General features: G+C 43.5%; 1 protein-coding gene across 1 annotated transcript in view; it reads right to left on the bottom strand.

The window, feature by feature from the left end:
* The window catches only part of ank1a (ankyrin 1, erythrocytic a), a 36,921-nt gene extending 17,793 nt beyond the window's left edge, over nucleotides 1-19,128 (bottom strand). Inside the window, exons 1-24 of the mRNA XM_034540828.1 lie at nucleotides 18,928-19,128; nucleotides 12,130-12,231; nucleotides 9,695-9,793; nucleotides 8,872-8,970; nucleotides 8,483-8,581; nucleotides 8,107-8,292; nucleotides 7,793-7,891; nucleotides 7,609-7,707; nucleotides 7,406-7,504; nucleotides 6,912-7,109; nucleotides 6,724-6,822; nucleotides 6,410-6,508; nucleotides 6,193-6,291; nucleotides 5,673-5,870; nucleotides 5,455-5,553; nucleotides 5,248-5,346; nucleotides 4,950-5,147; nucleotides 4,724-4,822; nucleotides 3,608-3,706; nucleotides 2,750-2,848; nucleotides 2,569-2,661; nucleotides 2,371-2,443; nucleotides 2,183-2,203; nucleotides 103-223 (exon numbers count right to left, since the gene is read on the bottom strand). Of these exons, the coding sequence (XP_034396719.1) occupies nucleotides 103-223; nucleotides 2,183-2,203; nucleotides 2,371-2,443; nucleotides 2,569-2,661; nucleotides 2,750-2,848; nucleotides 3,608-3,706; nucleotides 4,724-4,822; nucleotides 4,950-5,147; nucleotides 5,248-5,346; nucleotides 5,455-5,553; nucleotides 5,673-5,870; nucleotides 6,193-6,291; nucleotides 6,410-6,508; nucleotides 6,724-6,822; nucleotides 6,912-7,109; nucleotides 7,406-7,504; nucleotides 7,609-7,707; nucleotides 7,793-7,891; nucleotides 8,107-8,292; nucleotides 8,483-8,581; nucleotides 8,872-8,970; nucleotides 9,695-9,793; nucleotides 12,130-12,231; nucleotides 18,928-18,954 (2,603 nt within the window). The 5' untranslated portion in view covers nucleotides 18,955-19,128. The remainder of the gene's footprint in view (nucleotides 1-102; nucleotides 224-2,182; nucleotides 2,204-2,370; nucleotides 2,444-2,568; nucleotides 2,662-2,749; nucleotides 2,849-3,607; nucleotides 3,707-4,723; nucleotides 4,823-4,949; nucleotides 5,148-5,247; nucleotides 5,347-5,454; nucleotides 5,554-5,672; nucleotides 5,871-6,192; nucleotides 6,292-6,409; nucleotides 6,509-6,723; nucleotides 6,823-6,911; nucleotides 7,110-7,405; nucleotides 7,505-7,608; nucleotides 7,708-7,792; nucleotides 7,892-8,106; nucleotides 8,293-8,482; nucleotides 8,582-8,871; nucleotides 8,971-9,694; nucleotides 9,794-12,129; nucleotides 12,232-18,927) is intronic.
* Nucleotides 19,129-19,712: the final 584 nt, after the last annotated feature.

The following is a 19,712-nucleotide window of genomic DNA, read 5'->3' as shown; positions in this document are numbered from 1 at the left end:
TGTTTAGTGGGTGTCTATGGTGCATCCCCCTCTACCCATCCACCTATTAGCTTGTGACTACCAGCTTGGCTCTCTGCTGTTTCCCCGCCCAGCCCCCCTTACGCTGTGCCCAGCCCTCTCTCGTACTCCAGGGATTTCTTGGGGGAGAGGAAATCGTCATCATGGTCTTTCATGTCATCCATCTTCATGTACCTGGCCCCTTCGGTCCCCAGGAGCTCCTCTCCTTCAGAGAACAACATGGCAAAGAGAGCGAACAGACCGTGGTCAGGTTGGTGAAACAGCACAAGAGAAAGAGAGAAAGAGAGAAAGAAGAGAACAAGATTGTTAACCAGCGGTTAGAAGGGCTCGACGTTAGGAGAAGTCTCTGTGATTCAGGCGTCAGACTGGTGAGATGAGACGATGGTGGCGATGCTCTGTACATTTATCTTCCTACCGGTAATGGCTGGCAACAAATGTAATGCAGCCCCTTGAACTCACGCCAGTAACACTTAGAAATCGGGTATGAAGACAGATTCAATTCAGCAGGTCACTGTAAACAGCTGAAGTCACACGCAGCTTTCATTAAGAAGCACTAAAACATTACTACAAGGACAACAAACACAAATGTATTTTTCAAAGCCCCTTGAACTCTCAGTTGGAGACAACAGCATTATAGATATAAGCACAGTGCACTTTTTTTGGGGAGAGCCCGCATCGGCATCATCTCATTCCCAACATGTCTAGTGAATAAACAGCTTGAACTGGAAGATTTAGATATTGTCTCAGAGAGCAATGTGTCATTTGTTCTCAAATGCAAACACAGAGACAATCAGAACAGCATCAGCCCTTTGCAAAACACACAATGGTCAAAGTACAAGCTGTTCTCCTTTAAAAGAACAGGATATCTTCACGTGAGCAGAGGTGGGTTACTTACCCCCCAAAACACACAGTCATGTTCAAGAATTCACCAGAACTGAGTCTCCCGTGTGGATTAATTTGTCTGTCAGCGGTTGAGAGCCAAAGTGATGTGGTAGGGTGTCATTACACAATGTTTGACTGTCTCACAGGTTCATATGAGTCAGCTCGTGTCCTGAATACTCTACGTGGGTATTCTTGCATGTTGTGCCACGTCATGTGGTGTTACGGGCGAGTACGGTGCATCAGATAACCTGCCAAAATCATTTCACCATTTCTGAAATGAGATTTCGTCTTGAAGACGGCGTCTCGGCTTCTTTCTATTTTTAGAGCAAAGGTGACAATATCTCAGTTGAATTATTGGGGGAATAAAAATAACAACACATAATGCTGTAAACGTCAGGCATTAAATTAAACCTGCAATACATATCACTCACAGATGAGATGTTGAACTTGTTGACTAACAGTTCCACAACCAGAAGATACAGAGCAATGATATCATTGTCATGTCTCCGTTCTGATGAACGAGCCCTATATTCACTCTGTTTTCAGCTCTTTATTTGGTCTTTATCTGAAACAGCTGCCTGTTAGAAACGCTATGAGAGCGATGAGAGTGAACCAAAACCACAACAATTAGCTAAAAGCCTCAATAAGCCTCTGAGCTGAAGGTAACTGTGGAATCAGGTGATACTGATCTGTGGGTTTATCACTACAAGCAACTCCTTTCAGATAGAAATAGTCACATGATAATTCTTTGGGAAATGTTTTAAACCTCCCTACTAATAAATACAGGAGCCACAGCAGGAAAACAAAAATGATGCAGTACACCAAAATGGAGACAGATTTAAATGCACAAATGAGGACACGCACATTTCAAAGCGATGAGAGCTCAATTATTAACTGTTAACGCTCACAGAAAAGATTTCAAATATTTTATTAAAGATATCCTTGTTTTGATATAAGGAATAATGGTTCCGATACCCATGGGGGTGATGTGTAGGCTACAACTGTAACTGCCAACATAACATGGAGGGGGAAAAAAACAACCTAGGGAGTTAGAGAATGAGAATGTTACTGAAGGGACACATACAGGTCACAGACAGGGGTGCTATGGGTGCATGCCAATGAGAAACCAGAGCCACCATCACAGTGAGCACCACTACAGAGGGAACAAGAGAGAGAGAGAGGCAGAGAAGTAAAGATTGAGAGAGTGTGCTTGAAATGGAGCCACACACTTTAGGACAACGACCTATGAATGCCGCACAAAGAAAGAAAGAGACATTCATACCTAATGTTAGTTGTGCAATTCCTAAAAAAGGGCAAAAGGAGTTGGAAGAAATGAATATTTATGTGACGAGTTAAAATATCATAAAATCAGCCTCATGGACAGGAAGTAGAGTTTAGATAACATCAACATCGTCGATCAAACATTGTTTCCCACTGTTTTATGTGATTAATAACAATTCCCTTCTCTACCTTCATCCTCAGACACGTCCAGTATTTCATCCACTGTTTCTGGGAAACTCATGCGATGCTTCTCAGTGGTCGTCTGCACAGACGGAAGTGGAAACACAATTACAGATACAACAGTGAGTTAGAACTTCTTATTTCCACGTGATTAGCATGCTAGCAAGTTGTATCCAGAAGGCAGAGGAGCTTTTCTAAACTTCTCACCATGGAAACCGTCTCCTCGGTGACGAGCTTGAGGACGTCAATCACAGAGATATAGCCCAACCTCTTCGCAATGGACAGAGCTGAAGTACCATTCTAGCAGACAGAGAGGAGCAGCTTGATCAGATCTCAGAACAAAACTTTGTCAATCATTTTGAAGGAGACAAGGCGAGTTCATGCTCACCGTTGTCGTCTCGTTGGGCTGAGCTCCGTGCTTCAGCAGCAGTGTCACGATGTCTGTGTGTCCCTGCTGGGCCGCCTGGTGCAGAGGAGTGTAGCCAAGCTGGAAGAGATATTGCATGTATTCTTCATTTTGAAAGTACTAGTTCCATCGAAGATATATCTAAAAAAAACATGTTTTATCTGAATCATTCCTGAATTAGTAAAGCTGGGAGAGCGAGCATCACAACAAGCCAACTGCATATTATGACGTTTATTATTATGTCAATACAAGGGACAATTGTCATCTGAAATAATTACAATTATTATTTGAACAATTTATACAATAGGTTAACCATTTAAGTCCATACAAGCTTATATCCACTGGTTCCAGCTTCTCAGATGCCTATTTGCTGGTTTTCTCAGTCTTCAATGACAATGAACTGAATATTTTAAGGTTTTGGACAACACAAGCTATTTGAATATGTCAGCTCTGGGAACTTGTGATGGAAATGTTTGACTATTTTCTGAAATTTTTACAGACTTAAAACTACATCAAGAAAACAATCTGCTGATTAATCAATAATGAAGATAACTTGCTACTCTCCATCTAACCGTACTCAGTCAACTTTAAACACATTTGTGCATACTTCATAATAGGAATAGAAATACTGCATCTCACATTACACTTTAGTCAGGTTAAATTCTCTGACTCCAATAAATCATTACTAAGGGCTTTTGCAGAGGAGATCCCTTTTAACTGTGTAATGTGCTGTAATTGTATTTCCTGATAAATGAATCAGAGACAGGAGACACAGTGTAACTGTGTGACTCATGAACAGACTAATTGTAGTTGTCTCCAGAACCAGAGGGAGGCACTCACCCTTGTTTTGCTGTTGACATCAGCCTGTTGCTGCACAAGGAATTTAACCATCTTGATGTTGCCATAGTGACACGCCACATGGAGCGGTGTGTAACCCATCTGATGGAGAGAAAAAGTAAAAATGCTTCAGCACAGATCCAGACGCATAACTTTAGTGGCTTAATTACCTTTTAATTGGAATACATTATGCAGATTGTATCTTATTACGGGTTGAATGGTTCATGAATATGACATTAAGTAATGGTTCAAACCGACGCAGTCGAATCATTTTTGATTTGTATCACTGCCTTCAGTCTGCAATTTAGGAATTAACGAGAGGATGCAATTATGTCTTGTGCACAGGATAGGAACGATAACAATTATTTCAATAATAACACCTTGATAAAATGATAAATTCCAGGATATAAGCGCCACGACCAATGGTGGAAAACGACAACGTGCATTTACTCAAATACTGCACTTAAGTAAGATGTTAAGGTACCTGAACTTTACTTGAGTGATTTTGTTTTTTGCGACTCCAATACGTGTCAGAGGGAAATATTGGAATTTTTATTTACTAGTTACTTTGCAGATTCAGAAAAAATAATACAACATATAATCCACAAATACATTATGATGTATTATTGTGGATAAAGATAAGACTTTATTGATCCCTCGTTAAAATTCACAAGCTACCTGGTACTCTATATCCGAGTACTTCTTCGACCACCGGCCACAACGAATGCTGCCACCCATGTAACGCCTAAACTGCTCTATTCTTGTCGAGGCTGTGTCAAAGAGGAGTTAAGCTTTGGTTTGTGGTGCTGTAGTACTGACCAGTATTATTTATTCTACAGATAAATGAAACCCTAATAACAATGTTCTGCACACACAACTCCATGTCAAAATGCTATTGTTGAGCTCTAAGCCCTCGAGGTCTAAGGGGTCTGAACCCCTCAAAGGTCGACCACGTACTGATGGTGACGTAACCCTCTGCTACGATAACATCCAACTATTTATGCTGGAGCACTTAGACACTATCAGCCCCGGCTCAAAGTAGATGGCACACATAGCTTCTACACGGGTAAGGCTTTGATAACCATGCAACAGTTTGCCATGAGACTGGATAGGTCTTACCCGCGTGGCAGCGTAGACTGAAGCCCCTTGCTTTACCAAGATATCTGCGATGCCGACATGTCCTTCCTGTCCCACCAGATGGAGTGGGGTTAATCCACTCTGGAGGCAACCAGATTCAGAAGAAAACAGTCAAACACAGGACAAATCAAGCCCAAGTTACATCATTTTTTAAGATGAACGTCCTGCCCCATGTCAGTCATCCTTTAATCATCACTGTGTTTCTTGCCTTGTTTCCAAGGTTGACGTTGGCCTGTTTGGAGATGAGCAGGGAGACCATGTCGGGCCTTCCTTCCTGCGAGGCCAGGTGGAGAGGTGTGACTCCCTGCAGTGACTCAGCATTGGCTGAAGCTCCGTACTGCAGCAGGCTGTTAGCCACCTCCACCTGGTTCTGCTTGGATGCTATGTGGAGGGCGGTGTAGCCATTCTGGAGCACAGACATGACTTGTGGTTAGAAAAATATGAGTATATGCCTGATACTGGGCCATTCAGCATGAATTGTGTGTAGACTTGTGTGTATCTCTTACCCTGGCGGCACTATGCGGAGACCCGCCCTTGCTAACCAGCAAGTTAACAACGTCTAGGTTGTTGTGATGTACAGCAACATGCAATGGAGTCAGACCATTCTGCAAAAACAGAATCAAACGTTTCTCAGACAGTGGAAGATGAAACAATTCTTTATTCATCTTTTGACTCTTTCTTCCATACAGCCACGCCGTTTATGTTTCTCTTACCTTCCCAGCAGCATTAGAATTGGCTCCTCTCTCCAACAAAAGCTCTGCTACATCCACCTTGCCGTACTTGGAGGCTACATGGAGCGGAGTGAAGCCTTTCTACAGAGGCACCACGGAAGAAGTGGACACAATATTAGGTTGCGTAACACGGTTATTAGTGTTGACTGTTTCAAGGCAGCCAAACGTTTCGCAAGGAAGCGTAGGCAGGCAGGTTTTACCTTCGTCATCTTGGTCTGCTGAGCCTCCATGTCCAGGAGGATGCGTACGGTTTGTGCGTGACCTTCCCGAGCAGCGATGTGTAGGGGTGTGTGGCCTGCTGTGGTGGTGGAGTTGGGGTTGGCTTTGTGCTCCAGCAGCAGCTTCACTAGCTCCTTGTGGCCCATCCGAGAGGCACAATGCAGAGGTGTTTGGTCATCCTGGCCAACGAGGGGCGAGGAATTATAAAATATCAGGTGCTGCACATTTCAGCAGTAAAATGCCTTCTCTAGTGTCTTAATCATACTGTTTTTATTTCTCAGCGTCTCCACTTTGATCTCAATGTGTTACATTAACTGTAAAAGGAAGCTGTGGTGTGTAGGAGGGGAATTAGCATGTGAACGCTCTGCCGGGAATTAGTTGCTGAACCAACTTTCTAAATGAATGCTTATTATGTATCAATTTAAGAGTATTTAAATCATATGAGCAATTGTAATGCATGAGTCCACACTATGTGGATTGTGCTATGAGTGAAATCTCTACCTTAGCTTTAGCGTCCACAGGGGCTGCGTTCTTTAGTAAAAACTCTGCCACCTCATTGTGTCCTGCCCGAGACGCCATATGAAGAGGAGTCTCCACCTTCTACTCATGCAGAGGAGGACAAACCGCCCACTCAGATTCATTAGTATTACAACAACATCATCAATGCAGAGGTGAGTTGTAATCTGCTCTGATCTTCAGATTTCACGAGGAAACTCACCACATTAGAGGCGCTGGGGGAAGCTCCTTTCTGCAGCAGGATCTTCACAATGTTGAGACGACCCATAAACGATGCCACATGCAAAGGCGTCAGGCCGGACTATTCAGAAGAGGAGAAGAATATTACAAATGGTTTTGTATGCCAATCATTTTGAGACTTTTACGCTGCAATTTTGACTCGGACCGCCTTGTAAAAGCGATTCAAACTCTCAATGCAATCATCCTGGATGAATAAAGGTTACATTGAAAAATAAAACAATCCCATATAATGAGCGGTGAGCTGTTATTGTCAACCCCTCCTGCCAATTCGCTCACCTCAGTCACAGCCTCTATTGATGCAGAGTGTTTAAGCAGGAGATCCATCACACGCATGTGGTTCTTTTTACAAGCAATATGCAAAGGAGTAAAGCCATTCTGTAAAAATAAAAATAAAAAGGAATGATTATCATCACTACAAAGATTAAAAGAAACATTGATCGATTGACTGTGTGCTTGCCACTGACCAATGCCCGAGAGTTGGGTTTGGCCCCTTTGTCCAGCAGTACTTTGGCCATGCGTTGGTGGCCACAGTGTGCTGCCACATGCAGAGGGGTAAGGTGGTCCTGTGTGATATCATCTATCTCTGCATTGTACTGCAGAAGCTGCTTGACACAGTCCATGTGGTCACCCTGTGCTGACATGTGGATTGGTGACAGGCCGTTCTGCAAAAAAAAAAAGAATAAAAGAAAACGTGTTGATACTCTCATCCCTTGTAAAACAGGAAGCAACTTGTTTTGTAGTGAAAACAAACAATGGAAGCCAGAAGCAGCAGCAAGAGGGATCTATGGCTGTGTTGGGCTGGTAGATCACACACTCACACTTTCATTTACTTATTTAATTTTAGAGTACAAAACAAATAGTACAAAACAAACTCAGTGATTTGCATTCATTACCAAACCAGATGGTGTTCAGTTCATTTCTAAGGAGTGACGGATCTGCTTCTATCCATGTGGATTACCTTGGTCTTTGCCTGGATGGGGGCTCCATGGTCCAGCAGGATCTCTATAATCCTGACATGACCATTTCTGGCTGCGCAGTGCAGAGGAGTCAGCTCATCCTGGAGAGAGATGATTGTTAATGATTTAGTTAATGATGCATCAAATTAGAATCAGGAAAGGAATCAAAGATTTTATGAAATCGCAGGATGGATGTCTGCTGCACCTTGGTCTTGGCATCAATCTGAGCCCCTCTGTCCAGCAGGAGTCGTACCATGATCACATTCCCCCGTCTGGCTGCAATGTGCAGAGGAGTGATGCCGTTCTGCAGAGACAAACAGCCGCACTTAGATGGGCACATACAAGGACATCAGACAGCGATTAACCTTCCAACATCAATTATTCCCTACCTTTGGGGTGAAGTTGACATTGGCTCCTCTATTGAGCAGCAGTTGAGCCACATTCAAGTTTTCATAGTGTGCAGCAATGTGGAGGGGTGTGAATCCAGTCTGCAGGGATACGTCAGGGTAAGTACATGTCACCCTCATTACCGTTGCATTTTAGAACCACAAACACTGAGGACACTAAACAGATTGTACATGTACTGCACATGTGTGTAATCATATCTGCAGTCACGCACGCACGCACGCACGCATGCGCACAAACACACACACACACACACACACACACACACACACACACACACACATGCACACACACACACCTTGCTGAGTACATCAGCATTGGGGTCATTCTGCAGAAGCACTGCGGCTGTGCGTGTATCGTCGTTGCGTGCTGCAATGTGCAGCGCAGGGAGGCGGACCTTTCCCTTAGTGCCATAGTTGATGAGCAGGGCTACGACATTCTCATGTCCCTGTTGAAGAGCCACGGCAAGAGGAGTGAATCCATCCTGCAGCACACGGGAGAGAGTTAGAAAAATGGTTGACTAGTGGAGAGAAAAGGAGAGAGGTTAAAGCGAGAGGCTTATGACAACGAAAGGGAATGCAAACACGGCGCTGTCTGGATCAGCAAGGATGGGAGTGAGTAATTTGGGAGATTACTCTTTGAAAATGTCTTTTTCGTTCCTGAGTCTTTAGTACCTCAGTTGGAGTGCTCTGATTGGCTCCGTTCTCCAGAAGAAACTTCACAACCTCTAGATGGTTTTCTTGTGCAGCCATGTAGAGTGGAGTGAAACCCTTCTGTCTCCGAAAGATGCAGAATAGACACACACACACACACACACAAACACACACACACACAAACACGCACACACACACACACACACACAGCAGCAGCAGCAGCAGCAGCGCAGGAGACACAAGCACAGGAAGACGGTCACAGTCAGATGCACGTGCAAGCATGTACACCGAAATACAGATATATAGGGACAGAGACACTTGTTAACAGATGGAATTGCAATAGTTACTACAATGGTGTCACAGTAAAGTTGACATAATAAGTCCTGAGGAGACGCAGCACTGAGTCTCACCTGGGACTGAGCGTTGACATTGGCCCCGTAGTTGACCAGCTCTGCGACCACCTGCTCCTGCCCTGCCAGGGCTGCAATGTGCAGGGCTGTGTTCCCTTTCTGTTTAAACACAGATACATGAGAACACGAGCGCAGTCATAACGAGCACGAACAATGATTATAGGTGAAATTCCACATGTGTGTGCATGTTTTTTTTTTCTCGAGATGTTATGTTGTCATGTTGTGGATTCTGACGATCTGAATTGTTCCCTATTAACATGTGTTTGACCCGTCAGACAAGCGTAAGTTCACATGTTAACAAATCGGGTTGGAATTTTTTGATAGCATGAGCTAGTTTTTGTTGCAACACGAAGGTTTAGATTTAAATCAGAGAAAAGTAAAGCACATATTTTAATGAGAATTAAATGGCAACTTTCAACGCACATTTTGTGTTGAGTTTTGATACGCAGCCTCAGAAAAAATAAAAACATTCATAGGCTACCACTCTCACGTCTGTGAACTCAATATGAAGCTACATCCAGCAGACAGTTACCTTAGTTTAGCATAAAGGCTGTATAGGGGAGAAAAACAGCTATCCTGGCTCAGTCCAAAGGCATACAAATATCTAACTACCGGCACCTCTAAAACTCACTACTCTACGTCATATCGCATTTATTTAATCCGTACACAAAGCGACACATTATGGTTTTACTGGGCACATTTTGCAGGACTATTTCTGAACATGTGCGCGTGAAAAACCCTACACGTGGTCGGGTGACTTTCTACACATGCAAGTGATTTCAGAGCATATAAAAAGATGGGACTTTTTCACAGGGCATTTTACCTTTGTGGTGGTCTCCAGTACGATGCCATTGTGGAGCAGCTCCAGCACCATTTTAACATGGCCTTCTTTCGAGGCCAGGTGCAGCCCGTTGAGCCCATTCTGAGTGAGAGAGCAAAGTAGACCTCATACTGAAGGGTCCTAAACTAACTATAAACACAGATATTTCCTAATGTAATATATAACCACAGATATACACACAAACACGCGTAGGCCATGCCAACTGAAACAACTGTTGTTGTTTTTTTCTCACAGAGACTGAAGCACTCACAAACCAAAGCAAGCAAATACTTACACTGGACACCACGCATGCAGTACTCTCAGAATCAAAAGGGTCATTAGCGAAAACAATGTCTACAGGGATGAAAATCAGGGTGTGAACATTTTCATTTGATTAATGATGGTGAGAGGAGGAGGAGGACGGGAGGGGGATGGCAGGCCGCTGGTCTCGTGGCTGGGAAGAATACGAGCCGTGTGGGATAGGTCTGACCTCACACAGCCTTCCTTCAGCCGCACAGGACATGTGAGGTTGGACCTTTCACACACCACTGATATTATTCCTCTGAGTGGGGAGACCACAGCACACCATCACTCTACTGCAGACAGAGGAGAAAGGGCGGGGAGGGAGGAAGGCAAAAAGCCAGAAAAAAAACGGGAGGAGAGTTAGAAAACAGCATACAAACAGAGAAGGAGAGAGGAGAGAGGAGAAGTTGTTAGGTTGAGAGGGATAGCAGAGGAGGGAAAACACAAGACGGGGAGAGCAGGAGTGAGGCAGTGTGCTGGTGAGAAGTATCCACTCAGACAGGGAAACACAGCTGTCCCAGTCAAGCCTCCACCTGGCCAGACTCCCATCAGACTGTACATACAGCATCAGGACGAACAGTCACACAGCCAGAACAACGACACCGGGGTTTAAGTGAAAATCTACAACTCTTTAAAAAGAACTCATGTCACTCTGTATCATTGTATACACTTTGAAGGTAAACACAGTGACCCTGTCTTACAATGGAGTAGATCCACCTGAGGCATGTGTTAATAATAAATAAAAGACTGGGAATAAATATAAGGGTCTGTAGCCTTCATTAGGTGTCTACATTATTACTACATTGAGCCCGAACACATTAAAGCCACTATGAGTAACATTTGCAGAGATCTGATGGTAGCATAAAAAAGACAGTGACACTGCACCCATTTTCACACGAAATGTTAACTTTTTTCAAAAAAAAATAAAAATAAATAATAAACATGCTGTAATTACATACAAATGCTACATATAGGGGCTTTATGTGCACAACTGTAGAGCAACACATAAGCAAAGGTGCCTCCTAACTCAAGTGAAGCAAGACTGTTGTAGATTATCACTTTAACTTCAACACAGTGGACAGTAAACAGTGAACACATTTACAATTTTACATGACAAAATATCACAAAAAATGCAATTGTGTAATTCAGGAGAATTAATCTTGCAGGTCAAAAACGTTCTGTAAATTTGCATGTCATTATATTTGTAATCCCTGCGGTTCTCCCTCTATCATAGTGAAGGAGTTTGCCATGAGGCCGCTTTACATGTTGTTATGTGAGGATTGTAAGGGGGCCTTAAAATAGGCCTCATAGAAATCCTGACAGGAGCATTACCAGCTGTAATTACAAAATGTTGAGGACAGCATAAGTGAATGGAGGGGAAGCTGTGACTGTGTCAGATTAATGAGGAATATTTCTCACACAAACACACTATGTTGGCCAAGTTACAGTATCCTGAGGGTTAGCAGTCCTAGATCCTCTAACGCTCCTGGACACTCTGGGAACAACCGTCAGAATAAAGGAGGCAAGATGGAGGAGACAAGGTGAAGGAGAAGCCCCCGCCCCATTTATCACCTTCCCTGGAGACCCTGTGAACTCCACCTGCCACCTTCAGCCCCGATTAACAGCCCACCTGAGCATGCACATACAGTAGTGCACAGGCACATAACAGTGATCAAGTCAGACACATCATGCACACTGCACACACCTATACAGAAATAATAATACACAATATGGTGGTATACATGGACAATATTTGAGAAGAACATAATGCAAAACCTGTATGAATTAGATCACAAATGAAACTATATATCTGTCATATAACTTGGACTTTTGTGCAAACTGAAGGATAAATGTCTAAATACTGAAGTACACATATTCATTTTTTAAATGAAAAATTACTCACAATCATAAAATTGTGTAATTGTCATTATCTGAATTGAACTGCCTATTTTCATTCAAAAACACTGTTTTTCTTTTTTAAATGAGAGGTGTGCTATCCACCCACCTCCTGAATTTGTTTTTATAGTTAGAAAGCAGTCAAGGAAGACTAAATCCTGGCAGGATGCGATTGTCGTCCATCGGTGGCAGACAAATACTTGAACCAATTAAATCTGCGCAATGTGCAACTCTCTCACCTGATTGGCTGTATTAATGTCGATGCCATTTTTTATATGGTCCAGGGCTTTGTCCAGATTGCCAGAACGGGCCGCTCGGAGAAAACTGTTGCCAGCATCTGCCTGCAAGCGCAACGGAGAGAGGAAAAGGGGGGGGGGGGGGGGGGGGAGAGGTGGGTGTAGGGGGTAAGGGGTATAAGAGAAAGTGAGAAACACATAAAGTAGAGGAGTAGAAAGGGGAAATGGAGAGGGAGACAAACTTTGGTTAATATTTCATTCACATGTGAAGGACTGAAACCTCCATGCCTCCATCTTTCTTTGATGTCACTTCGCCCTTGAGATTTTGAACAGTGCAGTTTGACAATCGGCATGCGCACCGTGCAATGTGTATGTCGAGGGTGAAGCAGTGGAGGACACAAACCACCGGGGCCAAACACGACGCCTAAAACTGTCTTCTGTTCTCAGGTGAAAAGTGGGAACAGCTACTGGAGCGCCTGTTGTGCTCTGCTGGCTCTTTGTGAGGATTCTGAGTTCATGTGTGTGTGAATGAAAGAGAGAGAGAGAGAGAAAGAGACACACGGTGAATGGAGAAAGGAGAGCAGGGGAGCGAAAGAGAGAGAGAGAGAGGGAGTTTGGCGAGTCCCGGCTCACGGGCCGGCACATGGCACGCCGAGGGTTTTTGTCTGTATTGTATTTGTGTTTGAGGGCTGCGTGCCCCTCCCAGGCGGGCAGGGGTGCTGCTGACACAGGATCACTCATGCGGCACAGGGGGAGAGCGAGGGAGAGGAGAAGCGCCAGCGACCGAGGGAGAACCACAGGGAGAAGCTCGACTGCGGCAAACCCTGCACTCTTTTCATTTCATTTACATAATCTCCTCTCTCCCCTTGCCCGTCCCCTTCCTTCATCAGCCCCTCTCTCTATCTGACCGGCATCTCAACATTACAATCTTCAGCTGTCCAATAACTCAGTGCCTGTTTTTACCCAAATGCAGGGAATACATGTATGTATGAGCCACACTTTCTGATCCAAAAGAAAACCACAACATGCTGCCATCGCACACACCAAAGAAGGAGTTTTGACAAAGATGGAGTGAGCATTAGTAAGAAAAGAGAAAGGACCTACATGCCTGAAGTTGAGGCATAGCAACAAATGACACAACACGACCTCAGCATGACACCAATGGCACAGCGCTGTGCAAAGAGAGGTCACTTTGAAAGAAGAAGGCGGATGAAGGCAGAACAGAACATTTTGAAAGGAAAGTCCAGCTGATTGAAGAAGGAAAACAATAACAGTAATTATTGTTTTATCTGGCAGAGCGAGGACATGCATGAAATGGCAAAGGTTCTACTTATCAGATGAACTTATGCAGCATCCTGTGTGTAAAGGGATACATACTGGGCTTCACTTGCCTCTGAGTCATTGTCATTCTCTCCAAAAGATGTTTTTGTTTTTATCTTTTGCTCACAGACAATTGAGAGGCATTCTCAGTACAAAGTCTCTGAGTCACATGCTGACCAACAAAACGCTGATGAGACATTCCCACACACACAACATGAGACACAAAAGGACACACTGTGTAGAGCAACACTCTAGGATTAGAAAATCTACCATATGATATTTAGACAATTGCTTCAATATGAAGATTCAGTAAACACTCAACATAAAAAAGTCTCCAGAGTACTGTGTCTGGTTTGGTCTGTTCAGTGTCTCAGTTGTATTTACTCACAAGTGTCAAGCCAGCTTGGTAGGCCATGGTCTCCCTCTTCTTACTCTCTGACTGCCATCAGACTCTTGTTCACTCTCACTTTGAAGAAAACCCACAAACCTCCTCCTGCTAGACTGCTGCAGAGCAACATACTGACCCCAGTACACCTGCCACACACACACACACACACACACACACACACACACACACACACACACAGCACATGTGTCTGTGTGTGTGAGTGTTTGGGAATCAAAGATTTGTATGCTTTGCAGTTTATATGTAAGGCTAATTGCAATTATGTTTAGAAAGGGTGACACAAAAATATTGTTTGAATCTCATTCATCAATGCATAGTAAGTATAATAATGTATCATTGAAACTTAGAGGTAGTGTATCTATAGGAAAACATTTTTTAACTTATCATAGGAAGACCATTTTTATAGGTATGTATGGCCCACACAGCAACTATACACAATATAGTGGCGTGCAGATTGTTTGCAGACTGCCATGGTGTCCCAAGAAACATCTTTTCATCAAAGTAGGAGCAAACACAGCTGATTCAAAGACAAGCACAATATACATGCTCCCACAGCAAATGGTTGCTTGGGAGAACCATGGTGACCCTGACTGAGGCCCCTCTGCTGGATTGCCCCACCCCCCAGACTCACTGCCCCCTAGAAAGAGCCTGCTGGAGTTTACAAGACTACAGTGACTCACACTAGAATCTCTACAGACTCAAGCTAGATGTTTTTCTCTCCTGGTGGTCAGTCCCGCATGTTTCTGTGTGCATCTGCTTACGTCAAGAAGTGAGTGTGTGGTGTGGTGAGATAAGGATGTAGGGGAACCACACCCAATCACTAACTCAGACATAAACAGGTATACCAGGGGAAACACACACACACACACACAGCCTAAATATGTCCTGTGGTAATTCTTCTGCTGCGTCTTGCTGGACGATTTGGATGAATGTGTCCCTCTCTGATTATTCCCATGGAGAGTGGACAAAACAGGAGGGGTCACATTAATCAAACCATTTGGAGCAAAAGAAACAAACAATAACCCGCTCAGAAGCTTCCTGGGTAACATTAGCAATATAAACACACTGTTGTGCAAATTACCAAGTGAAATGATTCCCCTATCTCGTCACAGTAAATCCTCTGCCCTGAACTCTCCCCGTCTTTAGCTCAGCTCTTCTGTCCTGTTGCCTTCTATCCCTTTCGCTACATTTCTCTCTCCCTCCCCCTCCTCCTCGCTTGCCTCCTCTGCTGGTGCTGCAGCAGACAGAATGACATCATCAGCCCCTTACTGGTGGACTGCAGTGTTTGAAGCCTCAATGTATACGTATGCGTGTGTTTGCCCGAGGAGGCGTGTCTGAGATCAACATCCACCAAGCGGACGACTAGACCTGAAAACTCGTCATTTTCACAAGAGATCGATTGTGTGTTTGTTTGTGACAGTTCTGAATGGAATCAGATTGAATGTGTGTGTGTGTGTGTGTGTGTGTGTGTGTATGTGTGTGTGAGGGGAAGAAGTAATGAATGGGAGAGTAGAAAGACTCTGTGTTTGTGATGTAATTGCAAAGAGAACTTGCTGTTCTCGGGCTTGAAAATGTCTGTTTGGGATGATATCTCTCATCTGAAGAACATCTTTGTGGAAACTGTTTCCCCTTTTCTCCCTTTGCATTCACATATACTGTAATAATACACTTGAATCACAGTAGCAGTCTACTCAATAGCTACTGCTATGACCCACCATTCCTAGCGCAAGCAATTATTGCTTTATGTAGATGTTGACATACTTGATTACAACTACTATTACTATTGTATAGATCAAGCAGGCTTGCCTGGGACCTTTTTTTAATTACTTGTGACCCCTTAAAATAAAGCTATATCTTCTTCTATATCTTCATCACGGTGAGGGCCTTAATATGGATTTGGGATATGAGTACGTTGACTAACATTTTAAAAACATCCTTCTCAGATTGTTTCATAAAAAAGGAGAAAAGAAAATGTATATAGTTTTTCTTTCTAATCCCTTTAATGATATTTTGAGCCATCCGTATGTCATGTTTCTAACAGGCTGGACAGGTGTGTCTACATCTGAACAGCCGAGATTATTTTGCTAATGCCACCCAGAGACAAACCCTGGAGCTCTTCCACTGGCTGTCAACGGGATAATCTCTAAAGATCCAGGGTGATTTTAAGAGAATCTCAGAATTGCTATTAAAATTAAGATTAAAGTCACAATACACAGACACAGTGCCTCTCTCTATCAATCACACACACACACACACACTAACATGCATTTGCAGAATCAGCACCAGGTGCAAATCATAAATATTTTAAGTGCCACCAAAGCTATTTATACAGCCAGCAGAAAAGTGAAAACAAGGTGCCTATATATGTTCAGAATGTCTGCTTCACTTATTCCTGAACTTTAAACAACATAAATTGCGCGAGCACACCAAACTCTGGCTAACGTCTGCTATTTTTCCCCCTTGCTTAACTCAATATCTCGACGTATTTAAACTAACGATCGGACGATTTCTCTACAGCTTTGAGGAACACTGAACATCGAATATGGAAATTACTGCAGAGTGCTTAAACATCATTTCATCACCCTTTTTTCTGCTGACTTGCTTTTGTTCTAGAAATTGATTTTCTTCTCTCTGTCCTGTTTTCTTCTTTTTTTTTCAGGCCTCCATCTCTGCCTTCATCTCTCAGGCAGCAGGATGTCTCCGACTACAGAGACGTAGTAAGTGAGACCGGTGGGACCGTTCAGCTATGGACACATTTACCGGAAGCAAGCGAGCGGGTCACTGGGATGAAGCTGTTACATTCCCCCACTCCACACTGTCTGTCTATATGTAAACCTGTCTGTCTGCTTCTATTCTCAGTATGTGGCAAAGCGTCTTGTTCCATTTTTACTATTTACTTTCTCACACTCCCAGCCTCCCCCTTTCTATATCCCACTGTTTGTCCCCGCACTCATTGATTGTCTCTTTATATCTGGCCCTGCTGCAGCCTCTGCGCCTGTAGATGAGATTGTCATGGTTAATGTGATCTTTTGTGGCGGTGACAAAGGGGATGAAAGCCATAGGCAGGAGATAGGGTCTGGAACCTATGGAGGAGAGGATCGCGATATGGTAAACGTCCTGTTTTACTGCGCAGTAATTATACAAAATATAACTGTCTGGAGGAGTAGAAAGAACATGGACTGATCTGGGCATATCTAGCACTGTAAAAGTAAACATTAAAATTCAATCTCCATCTCCTCTGCACTGTAAATTGGATGATGCTCAGAGGTGTTTCCAGTTTCTTGCAGTGGGGGAGGTAACCAAGTACATTTATTCACATACTGCACTTAGGCAAAGTACATGTACTCTTACTGAAGTGTTTCTAATGTATAATACATCACCCTACATTTTTTAGTGAAATATTGTACTTCCTTTCTCCACTTATGTATTGGAAAACTGGAGTGACTAGAAAACATCTTAACAACAACAATGGGATAATTTTATAAAATATGTTTTGTAATAGATTAAATTATCCAACAGTACATGAAAGCAGTAACACTTGCACCACATTGACAAGCTACACCATTAAAAATGCTGTTTTCATGTTAAAGCATCAGTAATAGTAATTACATTATAATACATATCGACCTACAGTATATAACACCATGAGAGGGGTCATTCTGCATGATAGGTACTGTTGCTTTTGATACTTAAAGTGTGATACTTCTGTACTTTTACAGATTGTTTTCAATGCAGAACTTTAACTTGTGATAGAGTATTTTAAAACTGCTGTATTTCTACTTTTACTTTGGTAAGGGATAGTTCCTCCACTACTTCTCACTGGTATTTTCAGTTGCACAAAAGTTACAAAAGTGAAAAAACAACCACTACTGAGAGCATTGACAAATTGACTGCCGATCATCCTCAGGCAGATAACATATAAACACACTACGCCTTTTCTATAAATTGCATCATCTCCTCTATTTCCCCAGGTAATCTGTGATTGACACAAAATTAGCACTCGTCCACATCCAGGCAGTAGGGCCTTGTGAGCGTGCGCCATGTGTTGCCATTACCTCGGCTGGCTCTCTGGATTAAACAGTCTATAGTCTTCGGTGAAGCCACACTGAAAGAATCTCATTAATTGACCTGCTATTCAGTTCACTGACCTCTAGTTTACTTACCACAGCTAATCCTGGTTGACTTCATACAATCTGAACATCGAGCAGAGGAACGAATTAAGTCAAAAACAAGATTAGGGAGGAAAAACAGAACACGATACACACCCACACATATACGCATTTACACTAATCTTGGAGGCACATGCATCACAACCCTCAAAGGAACTCCCAGGCGATCAAGCTCCCGCCCCTGTTTCTTGGGGAGGCTAAGTCGAATGAGTTTGATCAGGACAGGTTATGTTTGTGGTCGTGAGCAATGACTTGAAATGTGTTTTAACGCTGCATAACTTCTTTAGAGCTTTGATTACAGCAAGTTAGTCTGTATATCACAAGCGATGGATCACTTTCTTTTCAAGCAGGATCAATATTTACTTCTCCGTGACCTGCATCTCTTTCTGCCTCTCATATTCCTTTGTCACTATTAAAGCCAAGGGCATATTCAGGTTTGAAAACAAGAACAAGCCTCGAAAGCAGAGCCAGGGAGAAGTCTCCCAAACAAGTTTGTGTGGCGGGACGGAGAGAACAGGAATGGCACTTAGCAAACACAGAGAGAGGCATGTGCTGAATAAAAAAAGAGCTTGAGCAAAATGGACAAAGAGCATACAGATCAATATTAATATTCATGTGTTAGAGGCAAAATAAATAGGACATAAATGGATTCTAAAAATTGGAACAAAGCCAGTCACAAAAGTATTGGCCCATCACTTTCTGATGTGAAAGGATAACGCATGGCAGGTGCACTACATCTGAGAAAGTGCAACAGAGGAATTTTCTAAGAGACGGGAACATTGTTAAAAAAGACAGCGACACAATTAGAGTCGTAGACAAGTGTACAGGTGGAAAGAGATAATATGAAGGGAGCGAGAGAGTGACAGGAAAAGAGCCGAAGTTAGAAGAAGAGGAGGTTGTACTCACTCCAAAAGTGACGGTCTTGACTGGCATGCCTGTTGGCCCTCCACTCTCTCTTTCTTACGTTTTCTGTTTCTCTCAAACACACAGCTGTCTTTTCTGTTGCCCCCTGCGAGTGCTGCGATACGGGGCACGCAGACCCCCGTCCACGGTAAACACGGACACACACACACACACACACACACACATACGTACGCACACGCCCAGACCCACACACTTGAGTAAGCATGGTGGGTGGAGAGATTGTGGAGGGTGGGGGTTGAGGGGACGGGGCGGGGGGGGGCCCAGGGGTTTATCTCTGGAGGAATGCTGCCTGTATCTAAAGACACACATTTCACACACAGCCAAAAACAAATGGGTGCCCCACACTCTCACCATTTCCTGACTACATCCTGGCTCATTTTAGCGATTTCTTTCCCATTTCACAAGCTTTACTCTCTACCTCCTTTCACTTCTTTCCCCCTCTTCCGTCTCCATCTTTTTCTCAGCCTTCTTATGTCCTCCATCACACTCTATGTTCTGCTCTCCACCTCGTCCATCCACTCCACCTTTCAGGTTTTGTTGCACCACAAACACTCCAAATCACCCCAACTGTATCCCTCCATTCTCCCTTCTTCCCCACACGTCACGCCCATCTCTGTGTCTCCTGTATGTTTAGTGACAGCCAGACAATAATTTTTTCACGGACCAGGCAATACAAGAAACGCGTAGAGTTGCTGTGGAGAATGGGTGTGATTTCTCAAAGTGGGACTGTTTCAGCCTGTGAGGTGACTTACAGTGACAAAGCGCCT

The sequence above is a fragment of the Cyclopterus lumpus genome, chromosome 9, assembly GCF_009769545.1.
Source record: "Cyclopterus lumpus isolate fCycLum1 chromosome 9, fCycLum1.pri, whole genome shotgun sequence".
NCBI lineage: Eukaryota > Metazoa > Chordata > Actinopteri > Perciformes > Cyclopteridae > Cyclopterus > Cyclopterus lumpus.
The sequence above is the reverse complement of the archived record's forward strand: the minus strand, read 5'-3'. Positions and strand labels throughout refer to the sequence as shown.